General features: G+C 36.6%; 1 protein-coding gene across 1 annotated transcript in view; it reads left to right on the forward strand.

The window, feature by feature from the left end:
- The window catches only part of CHD7 (chromodomain helicase DNA binding protein 7), a 203949-nt gene that overhangs the window by 92244 nt on the left and 92782 nt on the right, over positions 1–18923 (forward strand). The window contains exons 5-6 of the mRNA XM_063299329.1: positions 15080–15218; positions 18662–18799. Coding sequence (XP_063155399.1) covers positions 15080–15218; positions 18662–18799 — 277 coding nt within the window. The remainder of the gene's footprint in view (positions 1–15079; positions 15219–18661; positions 18800–18923) is intronic.

Raw genomic sequence — 18923 nt, forward strand, 5'->3', positions numbered from 1 at the left:
GCAAACATGCTTTCAGACACACATTGGACAGCAGTCTTGAAAATAGCCAGACTCTGAGTCATAGAGGACCTTAAAGGTGATCACCAGCAGCTTGAATTGCACTGAAAAACAAACTGGCAATCAGTGCTAGTCTTGCAGTCTTGGTGTTATATGACAATACTGGTCAATACCTAAGAACTGTTGCAGCATCTCTGTAGGCTCTCTTATTTCCAAAGAATCTACTTTTGCCTCATCTTAATTGTTAGAAGGATTCTGGGTAGATGGCAGGTTCATTCTATGCTTCCTGAGGTGGCTGCCTTCCTTATTAAATCGCTTGGAGCCTAGGCTGGACTCTAATACCTTCACCAGGTTCTTCTGGAACTGCCCTTAATCATAAGCAAATTTCTTTCTCTTTTAATTCCAGTAAAGCAACATTGTCTAAATCTTTTTCTGTTTCTCTGTTTATTATTTCCATTTCTTTTTCCGAAATTTCTACTTTTTCTTTAATTTAACTTCTCCACTCATCTGTATTATGGATTCCTCCATTTTTAGTCATCTTTTCTTCCATAGTTGTAAGTCTTTCTTCGATTCTGGCTTCCAAAGTAATCAAATCTATTTTGACTGATGTAGTTACCAGTGAAGTTACATTCTTCCTTAGTTCCTCAAACACTTTTTGTAAAGATTCTGGAGTAATCCCTTTTTCTGCTATCTGTTGACCTTCTGTAAATGATCCTCTCCTCACTGTAAACATTTCTGCAGCTTTTGTTGCTTTTCTTGTAGTAGCCATTCTTATTAATATTTATTTTGTAATCCAAAGAGAGAATGGAAAAAAAAGAATATAATGATCTTTTCCCCAAAATGTATTCACAATATACAATTCCTTATTCACCTGTGTAGTTTTATATATCTATATCCCACTTAGTAGCCCTTTAGTGTATTTAGTCTCTATGGTTCATTTCTATTGTAGTCTCTATGTCGCTTTGTTAGTCCATGGTCACATCGTTTCTAACTTAGTGTTCCCAGTTTATCTCTTTGTTTAGCAAAGTCAACCAATCATCCTCCTCCGCAACTCCAAACAAATTTCCTTCCCTCAGAGGTATGTTTCATTTAATTAATTATTTCAAAAATACTCCATTCTTAACACAATAATACTTCAAATTAGTCTGTCTTGTCTGTTTTAAACTTTCATAGTCCAAACTCCCAACAAGTTTTTTGCTTTTAAATCCTTATAATTATTTTCCTTTTTCTTTTTTATAATCTTTTCCCCTGGTTGAAGGCACACTCACCTGGGTGGTATTCGATGATCTGTTGCATTGAAGGTCTTCTGGGGAAAATATGGCAGTCTAAGACGCCTTTGTGGAATTGTGAAGACGACCCTGAGGCTGAACCAACAGCCAGGTGATGTGCCCATGCAAACAGAGCTTCCCTGGACAAAGTGGAAACCATGAGATTACCCATTTAAGTTCCAAAGGGCAGATCGCTGGGGAGAAGCCAGCAGGATCCAGAGGGACCCTGTCAGCAATTCCCAAGAAAAAAGTGCCTGGAGTCGCAGGAGGAGACAACACGCTCACAGCCTCAGACAAAGCCAGCAGTAGACACTGGGTTTGCCCAATCCCCTTTCTAAAGCACGTTTAGGATAAAAACAATAAAAAACCCTTCTCTTTGTGTAAGACACTTTACTTTTAATTCTAGAAATAACTTTAGTTAAAGGGAGGAAAACCTGCTAGGTGCCCCAAGTGCTAACAGCAGTATTTTTTCCAAAACAAACAAAACACTTTAAAAATAAAAAGTGGGCTGCTCTCTGGTAAAAACACACACACACACACATAAAGCCAAAGAGAGGGATAAACTGTCAATAATAAAAACAGAACAAGACATGACATCCAGGAAGTGCAATAAGAATTAAAATATGTCACTGATGTGGGTATACAAATTGCCTGGGCCCAGACCCTTCTGGAAAAGTTTGGGCAGTTTTTAAAGCTTTCTTAAGTGACAGCAAGGTTGAGGCTGTTTGGACTTCAGGAGAATGATGTTCCAGAGGGCAGGGCAACAACTGAGAAAGCATATATCCAAAGTCACATAAGATGGCATTGTTTTGTTGGGGAGATCTTCAGCATGCCAACTGTGACAAATCTTACAGGACTGGTGCAAACAATTAGAAAGAATTGGTCCTATAGATATCCAGGCCATAAGGTATATGACAGCCAGCAATTTGAATTGCATCTGGAAGCCAACTGATAACCAATAATGTTTTTGAAATAGAGGTTGCATATGGGCAAACTAAGGTGCAGGCATTCATGCTGCCATGTTTTGGACCAGCTGTAGTTTTTGAGTGGTCTTCAAAGGCATCCCCAGCAGGAATATGTTGCAGTAGCCAATGAAAGGTAATTAAGGACTGAAGTGATCCAGGAAGGAGCATAATTGGTGAATGACATGGATCTGTGCAAAAGCCCTCCTGACCACAAGTGTCACTTGCTCCTTGAGCAAGAGCCATGAATCTAAAATAACTCCCAGATTATGCACCAGTTCCATTTGGGGAAGTGTAATCCCATCCAGAACTAAAGCTGGAAAGTCACCAGAAACTCCCAGTTCAGATGCTAACAGCCTCCATATACTTAACACTAAACATTAGCAGTATCACTTGGTTGGCTAGGGATCAAGATATGTAACCGGGTGATTATCTGATACCTGGCTCCTCCCTGGGCCTCATGTAGATAATAAGGAGGAGGGAAAGCTCTGAGCCCTGAGAAATCCTGCAAAGCAAGGGCTTTGGGCTCAGTCACTCTCCTGCTATCAACACTGAGTGGAACCAACCACAGAGAAATTCTGTAGCACCATCTCCTGACTTGAGTATTGAGATATGTGGCTAAAGGAATCAGCCCTTCTTCCCCCTCCACTTTGGGAGATAAACTGATTTCATAAGAGATAAATAAAATCATTTTTCTAAAGAAAAGAAAAATAGAATATAAAAATCCCTTTTAGTTTAAGTAGTCACATACAAAAAACATTAAAAGACAGAAGAAATACAAATATAAATCACAAATCATGACTTGAAAGGATTTCCCATAGAAAAATATAAAGGAAAATATGAGGCTGTGTGCAGTCCATAGTCACTGCTCCTAACTGAAAGGCTGTTGTATTATGAAGATGTTCCAGGTTGCATAAAGCTCCGTTATTGAGCCTGTACAGAGAGAATAAACAGCAGAGACAAAGTATTAGGCTTAATCATGCAGAAGCAAAACAAAAATTAATCTTACATAATATTTCTACCAAAATTATTTTATTAATCCTGTTAAAGGTAGCTATTTCCTTGAAACAGGTATCCTTCCATCTCAGTTTTTCCTAGATTGCTACTGCAGATTCCTGGAGATTCTGGTCAGTTAATTCTGAGGTTGCTGGAGAGGTTGAACAAATCCTTTGTCAGCTTTAGTTCCCAATTTCAACTTCATTTGAAAAAGACAGACTACATCTTTCTAGCAGAAAGGAGAAAGTTTGGAGGTAACCTCCCTGCCCATGTGATCCGAAGCCATGTTTCAGTCAGCTTTAATGGGGATTGAAACTGAGACATGGCTGGGTGTTATTGATGTGAGTTGGGAGGTTGCCTGCCCACCCGTTCATTACAATATAACATTTCTCTCCTTTTTGACCATTTAAAATAATATCAAAGCTGGAAGCATCCCCTACCTAAACCCCAAAGAACTGCTGGCAATCAGTATAAAATATATAGTAGAAGTAGCTACTTCTAACTTTTTAAAAACTTTTTTTAACTTTTTTTTTAATTCCACTAATTTCTGAAATAGACTGTTGGTGCTTGATCTAAGTCCAGAACCATGAATCAGCCTTAAAAATTCAGATCTTTGTCAGATGTAGCTTTCTTTTTCATTTTTGCCTCTCCAAGTTTCCTATAGGTCAATCTGTTCTTACTGCAAATAATTGTGGCTTCCTGTCCAAAATATTTTTTTCTGGAAGAGGGGATGTGAGAGCACACTGTACTATTCAAGTTTTGTCACTGAAATATAATTTATAGTAAAATAGTGCTGTGGTGGCTTTCTCTTTGTTTTCTTTGAGGTTTAGTGGGAATTTAATAGCTATCAGTAATGCTAACCAGGTGGGTCTTGTTATTTGTAGGTGTTATGTTCCAATGAATAACCGTGGAAAATAAAAGTCTGAGACCTTGAACCTAAGGAAATTGGAAGGCTAGGTTCCAGAGCCCTAAAAAACAAGCAAAAAAGGGGGAAATCATCTTACCTCCCATTCTGTCATGAGTACTGATGGCGAGCAGGAGGGGGCCTCTATCCAGGGGGGAAAATGCATGTGTAGTACTGAGGAATTAAGCAGCCATTCAAAGAGACACAGATCAGACCCGCCTTAACTTTCGAGGTTTATCTGTCTGGGTTTTTCCCACGCTTCTTCAGTTTGTTAGGATTCTGTTTAATGTAGCAGTAACAAACACTAGAGACCTACTCCTCATCTCAGCGTGATTTCTGACTGTTAGGACACATTCTGTTTTATTGAGAATAAAGAATAAATAAACAGAAAAGAAAATACATGTTTTTGAACATTCGGAGTATTGTGTCTCTGGCTTGCAATGACCAAATTAAAAATAAAGACAGAAGAAGCAGTTCCCAATCTGCCTTTCAGTGGCAAAAATGAAAATAAGGAGGAAATCATCCACCTCTTCTTCAAAGTTATAGAAAGTGCTGGTATTCTTTTCTGAGTAGCTCATAGCTGTGGCAGATGTAGCTACATTTGCAAAGTGGCTGGTGATAGTGCTTTTCCTGATCTTGCACTGTAGAATCCAGTGGATGTCCTTACAAGGTTGCAAAGTAACCTTCGATTGTCTTTTGAGCTTGATATTGTGGCACATTAAAGAATCCCATTCATTAATTTGTCTGCCAAGGTAATCCCCACTTATAGGATCTCAGAGAGCACTACGGAGGTAAATGACTTTCCTCTTTCCCATCTTCTTCATTGCTCTTAGGAGCTGCCTGGGTGATCTCCACTTCTTCCTTTATGAGCTCTGAGTTCCATGTGTGAAACATGGGTGCTACAACATTCTCAGTGCATTTTATGATGCTAGAGTTCCTCTAGACTGACTGATACAGAAAGAAGCATTGTCCTAAAAGTGCAGTGACTGTAGTATGATTTATAAATTAATATGAGACCTTGCTCCATCAGTTGGATCAGGGAGGTGATGTTGGGCAGTGAGATGGCAATCTCCAGGTTCAGGTGAGCAAACTAAGGGGCTGCAGGATGGCCGAGGAGTTGTAGCAGGAGTATTCTGAAGACCAGCTTCTTGGAGGTGAGATATATCTGCACCTCATGCAGAAAGCATTTCTTGATCTAGCCAGAGAAAAGTATTGCAGTCAATTCTATTCTCTTGTTGGCTCACCAGAAGACAAGAAGCTGATTTTTATTCTTCCTTTTTAGGGCACAAGTACAGTGTAGGACCATGGGCTTTATTGCATGCCAGGAAAATAAGGTTGTTCTTGGCTGCCTTGATATCCTGAGCACTTCTTCCTTATTTGCTGATAGAATAGGTTGGCACCTGCTTCCAAAGCAGCCAGTTTTATCTTGCTGCAGCCTGTATCTTCCAGAATCAGTCAGCCAAAATAATTCTGTTGGGTATCTTTGTGGCACTGGTGGGCAGGGGATGGAGATGGGGTGTATGAGGTTGGCTGTATTGGCTGCATATCTCTGTATATAGACAAATGGCAGACGTATCAGAACTTGTATTAAGAATCTTATATTACTACATTGATCTATTGATGATATTGGTTTATATTGTATATTTTTATTTACCTGTACTGCATTTAGTTGTAGGTGCACACTAAATAAAATTACGATTGCTACTACTATTAATCATGCAGTAAAACTCACAGATATATAGCACTGTTTATCACAGATAACAAGTATCTGGTCTACTTCAGCTATGGATATGCAGAACCATCTTCACTGTATTATGAAATCAATCATCTGAACTTTCCAGCTCTAAAGTCAGGCACACAGGTAATAGATGACAGTAACTGGGGTAAACAATGACCCAGGGTGCTACTCAGTACCATGAGAAACACAGAGCCACAGCTACCATTGTGCACGGCTGTATTTCTCTTGTAGCTAGCCAAGGCTTGTATGCTCTCCCTTTTCTTCTAGGTAAAATAGCACAAAGCAGAACTTCCAAGTTGTATTGCAATTTTTGTGGCATAGGAAATGCAGTATGTGCTATGACTGTTGCATTTTTTAACTGTATTTCAGTGATGAGGTTGCATTTGGTCATCTGAAAGGCAGTTATGTAGGTTAGAAATAATGATAAAATAGTTTATAATTTAATGAGTTAATTCATAAATAAAATAATAAAGACACCAGATGAGGTCTTAATTTCATAAATACATTAAAACAGAAATTCTTGTTTGCTAAGATAATGGAATATAGATTTATTTATCATTACAGAGAGGTTAAATTACAAATCAAGGAGCTTCTATTTTGTAACTCCACCCTCTCATTGCCTCAATTTCCCATCTGCCATATGAGGAAAATGCTAAATATATAATACTGCAGTTGTTAAAAATATTATAGGAAAATAATTTATGTGAAGCACTAAGCACTCAATAATATTTAGATTGTATATTATTTAATCTATAGTTGCACATAGTAATAAACTTAAGGTTGCACAAAGCCTTGGAAACAATTGTATTATCAAAAGTTGCCACTAAACTGCAATTTTAAAGTGATACAAAGGAGAAATTATTAAATACAGGGGGAATAATCATATTCATTGTATTTAACTACTTCAGTCAAATTCAGTTGCTACACTGCCTCCAGTTATGATCCTGTAATGGTATGTGGGAATGACCTTTGGAGACTGAGCCCAGAGACACTGCCTAGGGAATGGTCAGATAAGAGACAGCATAGTCTGCAGCTGGATAGTGGGTGGGGCAAGAGGCTCAGAAGAGACCCTCCCTAATTTCTTGGGGTGTAAAGGAGACAGGGAGAATTGTGCTTTCAGATTCTGTTTATGTAGCAAGATTCTGTTAATGTAGCCTTACAATAAAGTAGAATTAGCTCATCTGGTCATGTTTCCTGTCTTGTTCATCTGGTAAGGCTGACAGATCCTGGCACACCACTTGCATGATATAGAAATTAAGACATTGGATTAGGACTAGGGAGACTCACAGCCATGGGAGCTCTTTCTTTGGGTCAGTCATTCTTTCTCAGAGCAACCTATCTTGTTCTTTGGAAAAAAAATGGGAGTGCCATGAACACCACCTTGAGCTCCTGAAGAAAAGGTGAAATATAAATCTAGCTAATAAATAAATGAACCACATACAGTTCTTGTCCTGGAAAACTTGTACATCCCTCGTTTAATCTATAAAATAGCAGTACTGTATCTTAATTTTCACATTAAGAACTACATCTAAGAAGTGTTGTTGGATTAAGTTCTTGCTGTCTAGTTTTAGTAAAATGTTTAAAATATAGCTGATATAAAAAGTTGGCAGTGTGGCTGTTTATTAATGTAGCTTTAATAGAAAAAGAAAAGAAGGAACTAAAGGAAACTCCACCTCCATGAGAAAATAGCTTGTGAACAATAACCAAATGGTTGCAAAACTTAAAGTCCCAGGGACCGCATCTAATAGGGCTGGGCCTAACGCTACTGAAACTAGATTATTATGCTGATATATATATATATATATTCATTTATTTACTACTTCCCAATGTTTTGACAATTTAGTTGGCTGACTTAAAGTATTTCTGAATTAAATATGAAGGAGAGGGAACAATCATATATGGCTTTCCAAATGTATATTACAGCATAGAACATTTTGCATTGGTTAAGTATATTGAGACATGCAGGTATTTATCCAGATAAGTCTGTAGTTAACAGCCCAGAATGAGGACTAGTATTCTGAGAGAAAAGAGGACAGCTGGCCCTCAGAAGCTATAGATGTGCACACAATTTTAAAAGGAAAGGGAAGAAAAACCTGAATTGCTTGGGAAGGCTAATCACAATTTGTTGCTAACTTTGAAATGGAAGAGGTTTATAGGATGGGAGATGAAGAAAACATGTAATATGTAATTCTCGGTAGTAGAGGCAGAACCAGGAGGTTTCATATTCTATTTATTTAATTTTTATCCCACCTTTATTATTTTTATAAATATCTCAAGGCGGGAACATACCACATACTCCTTCTTCCTCCTGTGTTTCCCACAACAGGAACCCTGTGAGGTAATTTGGGCTAAGAGGGAGTGATTGGCCCAAGGTCACCCAGCGGCTTTCATGCCTATGGTGGGACTAGAACTCACAGACTCCTGGTTTCTAGCCTAGCACCTTAACCACTAGATCAAACTGGCTATATATGACAAATAAATGCAATTCCAGCCTTCCAGTTCAAAATATTCTTGTAGATGGAGGTGGATTTTGATCTATGTGAGGAGTGTTAACGCAGCATTTATATAAAGAAAATTCTGGGTAGATTTTACAAAACATTTCTACTCAGGATTTTATTTGTGTTGTAAAAATTATCTTTACAAAGAGGAGACCTTTTACACACAATATGCTTCCATATAATTATAGGCTTGTAGAGGAAGCAAATAAAAGAGGATACCTGAAAATACAGTACTGCAGCTGTACCTCTTCATCAGATAATTAAATAACTACAAAGATTCTGTTTGTGCAGCACAAGAAACTGATATTGTCCATATACCAAAGATGCAAAAAGTCAAGCCTAAGGGCCACTTGTGATCATCAGCTTCTCTTCTGTAGTCCTAACAGTTCCTCCAGAGCGGGGGGAGTGAAATTGGATCCCTTGTTTTGTATTTTTTTAAAAATTATTTCTTCTCTTTAGCCATACTGGGTGGCTTACAGCAGGTAAAATAAATACAAAACATAGTATAAAACAAAACACGTGCACCAAACCACTCTAAACAATGTAGCACATCATGGGCTCTCGCTAGTGCTTCTTTGGGGAGTCAGAATAAGTGTCTTGTTCATCTGCAAACTTAAAATTCCTGAAATACTTTGGTCGTTTTTGAAGAGTTACTCTTGACATCTTGTACATAGTCTGGAGCAGCCGTTGAGCAGATAAAGCTATATACCTTTGTAGTATACTTATATCATTGTTACTTTTCCTAAACATACCATAATCTGTAGTATGGATTAACAACACAGTGCCTGCTGTACCAATGCACCCAATACCCATGAAAGGCATCTGGAGAGAGAGACAGAGAGAAAGAATGTATGTGTGTGTGTGTAGAGAGAGAGAGAAAACAAAATTCTCACAAGATCACCCAGTTTTGTGAGGCTTTAGTGTTCTTTGGTGGGAACTTACAGGATTTCAGGTAAGAATGCTGAAATTTTGCAAGATTTCAGTTCTTTTGTGAGATTTTCAAATATTTTCAATCACTTAAAATCTGAGGGATGTGGGGAAGATGATTAAAATCTGAGAATATTTGCTACTCTCAAAAGGTTCTTGCATATTTTGATTGATTGATTGATTGATTGATTGAACCTTCATTCCTTAACTGATATATAGAAAAAAAAATGGCTTCTCTGCAACTGAGCCATATGTTAAGAGGGCTGAAGTAATTTGGCTTTATAACTATGCTTTTTCATGTAAAATTTAACCTCAGTTTCTATACATGATCCTTTATTGTATCATTTCAATATAACATACTCTTCCGTTTTTCATTTGACCCAGGTTCTGATGATTTGATATTTATTGTCTTTTGTTGAGAAGTAGATGCAAATACATTGAACATTAAATATAAATTATTCTATTCTATTTTTATACAGTACTTATATTGTAAGTATGTGTTTTAATTTTGATTGTAAACCGCCCAGAGTCCCCTTCTTTGGGGCAGATGGGCAGTGATGGAAATTCGAAATATAAATAAATAAATAAATAAATAATCAGTCATGATTACGGATACTGTAATTTGTTAGGATGGAAGAATTAAAGAAAGTGACACAAATCAACTTTGGTTCCTCTGTATCACTTGGATTCATGCTACAAAGGGTCACTCAAGTCTTCTGTTGAAATTCCACATTATAAGTGGGACAATTTTCACTAAATTCATTTAATGAAAATATTTTTAACATTCTGTCATAGGCAGGAAATGTAATTTTTTACTGATGTACAGGGCATCTTAATGACTGTCTAAAAATTTAGCTCGTGCATAATATATTAAATTATCTCCAGAGTACTCTATCATTTATCTTGTCCCCTCCTGATGTTTAAAGTATTCAAAGCATAATAAAAATGCTACTTTTAATCTACAATAGGTTGAATGCATCATATAAAACCATCCATTTATTGGATTTATATCCCACCTTTATATTGTACAACTCAAGGCAGCCTACACAATGCTCCCTCCTCCTATTATCCCCACAGCAACCCTGTCAGATGGGTGGTTGGACTGAGAGAGACTGACCCACCTGGTTTCCATGGCTAAGGGTTAGGAAGTCATGACTGGGAAGGGCAGTTATGCAAGTTAGTATTTCATTTTAAGGGATCATAGATCTACAAAGTTTGAAAACCTATATACCAGGTTAAGTTATCAAGCTTCTATTGAAATTTATTGTTGATGGCTAGTAAAAATTATGGAATTCAAGGTTTCCAAAAATTCTGATTTTGAACATCAATTGGTATAAAACTTTGACATTAAACCTCATTTTGTTAGGCTAATATTTTGTGGTCAAGTCTAAAGTAGTAAAGAGTACTATGTTTAGCCTCTGTATTAAGTTTTAATCTAGTGTATATTTATTCATGACCAGTGGCAGAACAAATAACAATATGGGAACTGTCAACGTAACAAGGGCTCTGAGAAGTTTGGTACTTTATACACATAGCTCAAATTCCCCCTCATCTTGTTTCTTGTAGAGAATACAATTCTCTAGCAGCCAGGCAAGCATTCTTAGGGTGGCCTGATGCTCCCATTAAGTTTGCCTCTATCAGTGGCAAATCATGACATTAAGAAGGAAAACTGAGTAGGTTAAGCGGGATCTGTGCTAACATTGAACGGATTATTGAAAAGTGCAGTGAGGGCTTCATGGAAAATGGGGGCACTTTGGGGCCTCTTACAAGATCAGGGACTTTGTACAGCTTTCTGCTTTTTCTAAGGAGTTTTTAGTTTTTATATATGCCTGGAGCCTGTGATGATAATGTTGTGTCAGATGTGAAATCTTACATGTTACATGGTAGTGAAAGGACAAGATTGGACCTTGATGAGCAGTCAAAGTGTAGGTCGAGTGGGACTTAGGTTAGGATTTTGACCAAGTGAAACTGCTTACATGGCAGTGCAGTAGAACAGTAAAAGAAAGTGGTAACTCCAGACAAACGTTGGAACATTTGCTTTTGTGTGTGGTTTTGTTTTGTTTTAACTAAAATATTACTTTAATTATTAAATTGACTTCTAATGATATCTCAGCATCTTTTTTCTGCCACTCATTCCTTAAATGTCCCAAAGAACGTAACATATTAGTAATGGTTTCCATAAATATTCTGTATATGGCAGATTGGAAAATTGATATTTTTAAACCTTCAAAAGATCTGGCCCTAGAACATTAGTACTTTTGATACGATACAACATTATTTAATATTTTATTAAATATTAGCTTATAAAAATGGTCATATCAGCATTCTTAAACTAATCAAGTACCAGATGGTAGAACTGGAAATAAAGTTTGAGTCATTACTCATAATTATCTTGGATTTTATACTTGTAGCCATATTCTTTTTAATAAACTATTGTTTTTACTTATATTTCTTAAGTATACTATAGATGCCATCTTTTTAATTTGTTGGGAACATAGCCTATTGATTTCTAATGAATTGAGAAATTACATGGATACTTCATTTATTTACTGTTTTTTCTAGGATTATTCTATTCACAGTTATGTTCAGTTCCTCCTTTTTTCTGAGACTTATGTGGATGATTATGTCAATTTTACTAATTTTTGAAACTAGAATTACATTAGCTAAGACTTCTGTAAAATCTAAATCTTGTTCTCTTTTTCCTCACAACTTACAAGTTATGTCTTGCATGTTCCTCCCCATTTAAATTTAAAATCCAATGCTATTGGCTACTTATCCCTTTATCAAGGGGATAAGAACCTCTGCCCAGACTCTAGGTACAGCCATTCCTTGATTAGGCATTTGTTCCTCTGCTTATGTGGAGGTGTGTCTATGCCTCCCCCTTGCAGTGCTTCACAATGTCTGTTTGATGGCAGAACTTGAGATTCACCATTTTGTATTCCCAAATAGTGGCCACCTCACATCCCCAAAGGCATTCCAGCTCTTTTCAGGCAGTTGTAAGACTGACTTTCCACACAGTAAGAAAGAGAAGAGAGGTTGATTTGCTTTAATTAATGATAGTGATAATGATATAGGCACTTGTCAGCTTTCTGAAAACTTGTACGACTGATATGGGATTAATAGTAATAATGACTTTTAGCCCTGTTGTATGTTTCAATTGTGTATTTTTAATGATTGCATTTGTATTTCTTACATTTTTTTACGATTACTGCCAAACAGTATTTTATGTCTTGTATTTCAGCTTCCTAACCTGAAGTTCCTCCAGTTGTATGGATTTAATTCTCAGATGTCTTAGTAGTGACCATGCTGGCTAGGGAATTCTGGGAGTTGAAATCTAACCTTCTGCAGTGTGTTCAGCTTGGGGAAGGCTGTTGTATCTCTTTCTATTGTTCTTTTCCCCTAGCTTCATTTTGCTACTATGCTTATTTGGTGTTCTGAACAATCAATGCTGTATTTGCCATAGCTTGAGTATTGGTGGGATCTAAGTGCCTAAAAGACTTATTTACAGGTTATTGCATATATTTTAGTTCAAGAAATCCTGTGAAGTTGGAATATCTTATCTGTCCACCTATCTACTTCAGCAGAAAATAAGTCAGCATCTATAGGTAGCTTTTGGATAATTTGCAGTAGATCAGCAAAGGATTGCAGATTCCTAAAATTGTCATGAATAGCAACAAGTCTCTTAACCCTGACCAGAAAGTTGTTCTTCTGAAATGAAGTATAGTGGGACAACAACTATGTAGAAGAGCACTGAGCTCAGTTGTGAGAGTGAAAACAAAGTCCTGAAGTGACCATGTGCTTTGAACCACCCTGTTTCTTAAGTGTGTCTTGTTTTATCATATCATTCCCTGGCTCTAGGTGATGGGTGTGGATGATTCTAGTAAAAAAGCACAGTTGGTCCTGCACCCAATTTTATTCAATTCATAATGAAACCTCTTGCTTTGTAAGTACTTGAATTTTCTCTGTGTCTTAAACAATAGAGAATACAAAGCATGCTACCACTTTTTAGCCTTTCAGGATATTGACAGTTTATGAAACCTGCCCTAAAGAATTCTTCAGTATGTGTAGCTAGCTATTTATAAGCAGTAGTGCACAAAAGGTATGCTAACCATTATTAAACTAAACTATATGCTCCGATTTATAGAGGTCATCAGTAAAAAGTAGTAACCTGTCAACTTGCTTTATCTGGCAACAGTTCAACCATGACAGGCTTACCTTTGATTTAAACGAATTTCAGAAATATGTAAAGTTTGGGAAGCAGTTTTCCACTGATTTGATAAAAGAAACCACAAAATGCTGCAGCGCAGGTGTTGAAAATGTTTGAAAGCTGATTGAGGGAAGCAGATGGCTTTAGTCAGTGGCATCCAGCCAAAAGAGCAGGTGCTGGTCATGTGACCACTGGTTACCAGGGTAATCTGATTGCTCTTGGCGTGCAGATGAAAGGAAAGGGGCCCAGCATTCAGCTGTAGCATTGTATAATTTGTGGCAGTTAGAGCGGAAATAAATGCTGGAAATGGAGCCTCATAGTAGGGGAGGCTACTGTCCATGTTAGTATACATACTAGAATGGTTGGAAACAGAACAGTTGTGAAGATTCATTTTCAAAAATGATTGTCTTCAGACTCTTAAAGCATATCAAACATGTTTGGTATTGTCAGGTTTTTTAGAGCTTTCTGAAAATTAAATATGTGTTTATAAATTGAAATTTTAGAATATGAAGATTTTTATTCTTTGCTGTTCACTACTATGTAAAAATAATGGAATTATTTTGATAATTTTAGATCAGCTCATTTAGAAACCCATTCATACGATTTAAACAAAATATCAAGTGAAAACATTTAACTCAGTAGATTATCCAATCCTTCCTGCCTTACTTTTCTTCCTCCTTGGAATCTGAATATCATGAATACATTTGACAAAAGCACACGTACAGTTTCTGGGAACTTGAGATCATTTGTATAGGTGACAGAACTGAATATGTGATTTGTTCTTTTAATGTATCTGATAGAATTGTAGTTATATTCTGTGGAAATGTGTGTGTTTACATGCATATTTATTTTGCAAAAGTTATTAGAGGAATTCACTTGAACATTCACGATTTTCTGTTTACACGGTATACACACCTTACATTCAAATTTACTAGACTGATTTTTGCTTCATCTTTTATTATGTGAATATTATTCAGAATTCCCACATGGAAGTAAAACTTGCAGTTTATATCCTGAATATTAACAGGATATTAACAAACCTCAACAGATTAATATTCCCATATGTTTAATGTCATTATTCCCTGGCAAGATGGAGGAATTATGAATGCTCAACATTCTACTTCCATGGTCTTGAAAGAACCAGGATTTTATTTATTAGAGGCCAGGTTTTACTTTTTGTGTAGGTTCATCAACTCTATCCTTGTCCCATTTTAATACTGCTATATTCAGTAGCAGGATACCCACTTTAGAAAAGAGAATTCTAAAGGAATGCAATACAGGGTCAGTGTACATGTATGCGTATGCTGCTTAAGATAAACGTGTCGAGATCTGCCCTTCGATTATTTTTCTCAATTTCAGTTTTATTATGTATACCATATGAACATCGACATTTTCTTATTTATGTTGGTTAGATGCATATTGCAATTAAAATGGGTCTAATAGTAGCATTTATTCAATATATTTTTTAAAAGTTAGGTTGAAGAAATTGAAACAGCTATAGTAAAATTACTGGAAATTTACTCCATTTCAAATAGGAAAAGATTTGTATATGCAGCTCTGATGAAAGGTGTTTCTATTTCAGTAACAAGAAACCAGAATCAGAATCTAGTGCAGTGAAGAAAAAGGTCAACAAGGGAAAGGAAGGTTCTGAAAACTCAGATGTGGAAAAAACGCCACTAGGATCGCCACATCCTGAAGAGGAAGATGATGCAGGAGTTCAGGTACTACCATTGGTCATTTGTTCATACCTTATTATTGAGCACAATGGCCTCATTCAGATATAATGTTAATCTATGATTTAGTTTTACAAGAATAAGCACATCCCTTTTTTTTTAGACTGGCGCTGAGGAGAAATTTGGAAATTTTCATTTGCTGTCAGGTTAATCATGCTTCATTTTATCTGAACTGTGCATTGCTCTATCATGAATAAGTTATTGAAGCAAGCCCAATTATGATGATGGCTTGTTTCAGCTCACTGTAGTTAAGTTTAATCACAGATTAGGTTTGGAACATTATGGTAAACTGCAGTTAATACAAAATAGAAACTGAAGCCCTGGTGGAATAGGAGATGGGAAAGAAATAGTGTAGATATATGCCCAAAGGATTGTTTTGTTTTTTGTTTTTTGTTTTTCATTCCTTCGAGTCAGTGTTGACTTCTGGCAACTGCCTGGACAAGTCCCTGCAGTTTCTTGGCAAGGTTTTTCAGAAGTGATTTGCCATTGCTTGCTTCCTAGGGCTGAGAGAAAGTTACTGGCCCAAGGTCACTTGGTTTCGTGCCCAAGGCAGGAGTAGAACTCACTCCCAGTTTCTAGCCTGATGCCTTAACCACTACACCAAACTGGCTTTCATGTTTCATTCTTACTATTCTTCTTATTAGTAAATCATTGCAGCTAATACAGCCAGAGCTTCAGGTACTCAAAATAAAAGCCAGAATTCCTGGCTTATCTTGGTATACTATGAATGATTAGCATGCCAATGCAGTCTATTTATTCAGCCTTATCATATGAATGGAAAACTAGAGAATCTTTTCTTTTGAACTTTGGATTTTACTTTCTTGATCCCAAACAATCGGGTTTGTAAGCTTGCAACCTTATGGTTCTTGTTGGGCAGCAACACATTATGATTGCAGTTAAGAAATCACAGTAAGGTACTATACTATAATTCAAAATCAAATGGTTTTATAACAAAGGTTATCAAGACTTGCAACTCCTGAAAAAGTGACAGTCTAGCTCCTGATTGTATTTTTTGTATTCAGGCAGGTTGTAGAATGTAAATTGGTTTTGTTGCTGATAGGGTTTGATCCGATGCTGTCTATTCTTCATATTTATGTATTTTTAAATTACATCTTTAGTTGTATTCAGTTTTATTTACATATATACCTCTGTACATACCCATCAGCTATTCCCTTTTGGAGTGTTATACAAAATGTAGAAAAAGAGTAACAACTAATGAAAAAATGGATTTGGAGGAGAAAAGGAAAGGAAATCTAAATATAGTTTTTAGCAGTGCAATTTCTTCTACCTCTTTATACCTATCTATTATTGCGAACTATTCTTGGTTCCATCATATCCCTATACCATCTTTTGTTCATTTTTCCAACCTCTTTCTTTTTTGAGGATCTCATCAGCTCTATCCAACTATGACTTTTTCACTCTTTCTTCATATATTTGTTTTGGAATTTGACCCTCTTTTATTCTTTTTATATGACCAAACCACCTAAACATACTTCTTTTGTATGGTCATTCAGTTTTGTATTCATTCCACATTCATTCAGCACCTATTCATTCTTAACCTTGTTTTACCACAAAATACTTCTTAAGTACCCCATTCCTTCTGCATGCAAGTTTTATGTTCCTTCCAGTATACTCAACTCTCGATTCCACTTAAAAAAAGTGGGCAGAAGCACACACTTACATACAAACAAGTTATTCATTCTTCACAACAGATCACATACTACTCACTACCATTCTAGCAACATTTGCACATCTTAAAAATTCTCCAACCATTTTCCCATCTCAAGTAAACATTCTGCCAAGCTGCACAAATTAATCTACTTGCTTTATTTTTCTGCCTTTATCTATAACTTCGATTCATTCACACCATTTCCGCTCTCAGGCACTGCTATTTAGGTCTTCAATATATTTATTTCCAGATCCATATTCCACGTTGCATCATACAGTCTAGCATTTGCTTCAATTTTTTGGGTTCTCAGCCCACAACATGGTATTGTCAGCATACAAAAGTATATGCACATTGATGTCTCCACTTCTAACACCACCACAAATATTCCTTATATATTTAATTAGTAAATACATTAAGCAACCAAGGGGACATCACACACATTTGTCTTACTGCCTGCTCAGTATTGAACCATTTGCTAAGAATTTCATTTATTCTCACACTTAACATTACTTCCATGATGTACTGCTCTTATTGCATCAAGCAAACAACTGACAGGAAATGTTGCATAATTCAAACTATACACTTTATAATTTTTAAAAATAAATCAACAAGCTTAGAGGAAAATTTCTTTCTCACCATCATGCATTTCTCAACAGGCTGCTGAAGAGCAAAAAATCTGGTTTGCATATAACCTGCCTGACATAAAATTACTACATTTCCTGAATTTTGCTTATTGTCACTTCTTATGTTAATGTATATTTTGTGAATAGACTTATGCTTAATCCATATATTAAAAACTGGACCCTTTTTCTTTCATTATCACTATTCAGGAGAATGTACTATGCAATTACTACTAACCTATGAATTTCTGTGCATTCTAGATGATACCTTTTAAGGAGGCTGTGGTCCACCCTCTTCTTAAGAGGCTATCACTAGATTCCACCCTGTTGGATAATTTCCATCCTGTCTCCAATTGTCCCTTTTTGGGGAAGGTTGTTGAGAAGGTGGTTACTCTGCAGCTCCAGAGATTCCTGGATGAAACGGATTATTTGGACCCTTTTCAGTCAGGGTTCAGGCCTGGCTATGGGACAGAAACGCATTGGTTGTGCTTTTTGATAATCTCTGGCAGAAGCAGGATGGTTTGGGGCTCTTTGGTTCATGGAGAATTGCCATCTTTGGTCTTGGATGGAGTTGCACTACCCCAGATGGACCTGGTGCATAATTTGGAGTTCCTCTTGGACTTGCGACTTGCTAATAGTAAGGACGCAGTGCCAATCAATTTTGAAACATTTTGGCCAGTATGCCACAAGCACAACCAAAGCTCAATTTCACCTCAGGTATGCTCATGCTATTCTATACAAGTTAGGATCTCTGATCTGAAGCCTGTGTTTTAAGCCAACATATGGTTTCCCAAATTTCACCAACAAGGGGTTTTTATAATTGAAATTCTGAGTATCCTTTTATTCTTATGAAAGTTAGTAATGTGCTCCATTTTTGGCAGAAAGGTGAAATATAAAGGCAGTAAACAAATGGAGGAGCAAATATTATAGCTCTATCCCAAATGAACCTGGTTACTGTGGTATTGCATCATTCACATTTCCATATGATTCCCCAACAGTGATATCTGAACTTGAACATCAGCCCAACGAACTGAGTGGGGAAAACTATTCTGTATTAAATAACAAATTTATGGGATTAGAAACAAATAGTTATTACTGGTAAATAATAAAGTAGAACCATACATATTTCTTTATTTTTTCAGAAGAGGCGTTCTAGCAGACAGGTTAAAAGAAAGCGTTATACAGAAGACTTGGAGTTCAAGATTTCTGATGAAGAAGTTGATGATGCAGATGGTGCTGGAAGAAACTCCCCTTCAAATAACTCTCAGTCTGAGCAACAGGTCTGTTCATATTTATGCTCTTCAAACTGAGGGATAAACTAAAAATTCTGTACAATATTTTAGTGTTGCTCTCCTTCCAAGGGATTTCCATCTCAGTTTGGCTCAACATGCCAAAATAAATTAA

The sequence above is a fragment of the Candoia aspera genome, chromosome 3 (genome assembly GCF_035149785.1).
Source record: "Candoia aspera isolate rCanAsp1 chromosome 3, rCanAsp1.hap2, whole genome shotgun sequence".
NCBI classification, from domain to species: Eukaryota; Metazoa; Chordata; class Lepidosauria; order Squamata; family Boidae; genus Candoia; species Candoia aspera.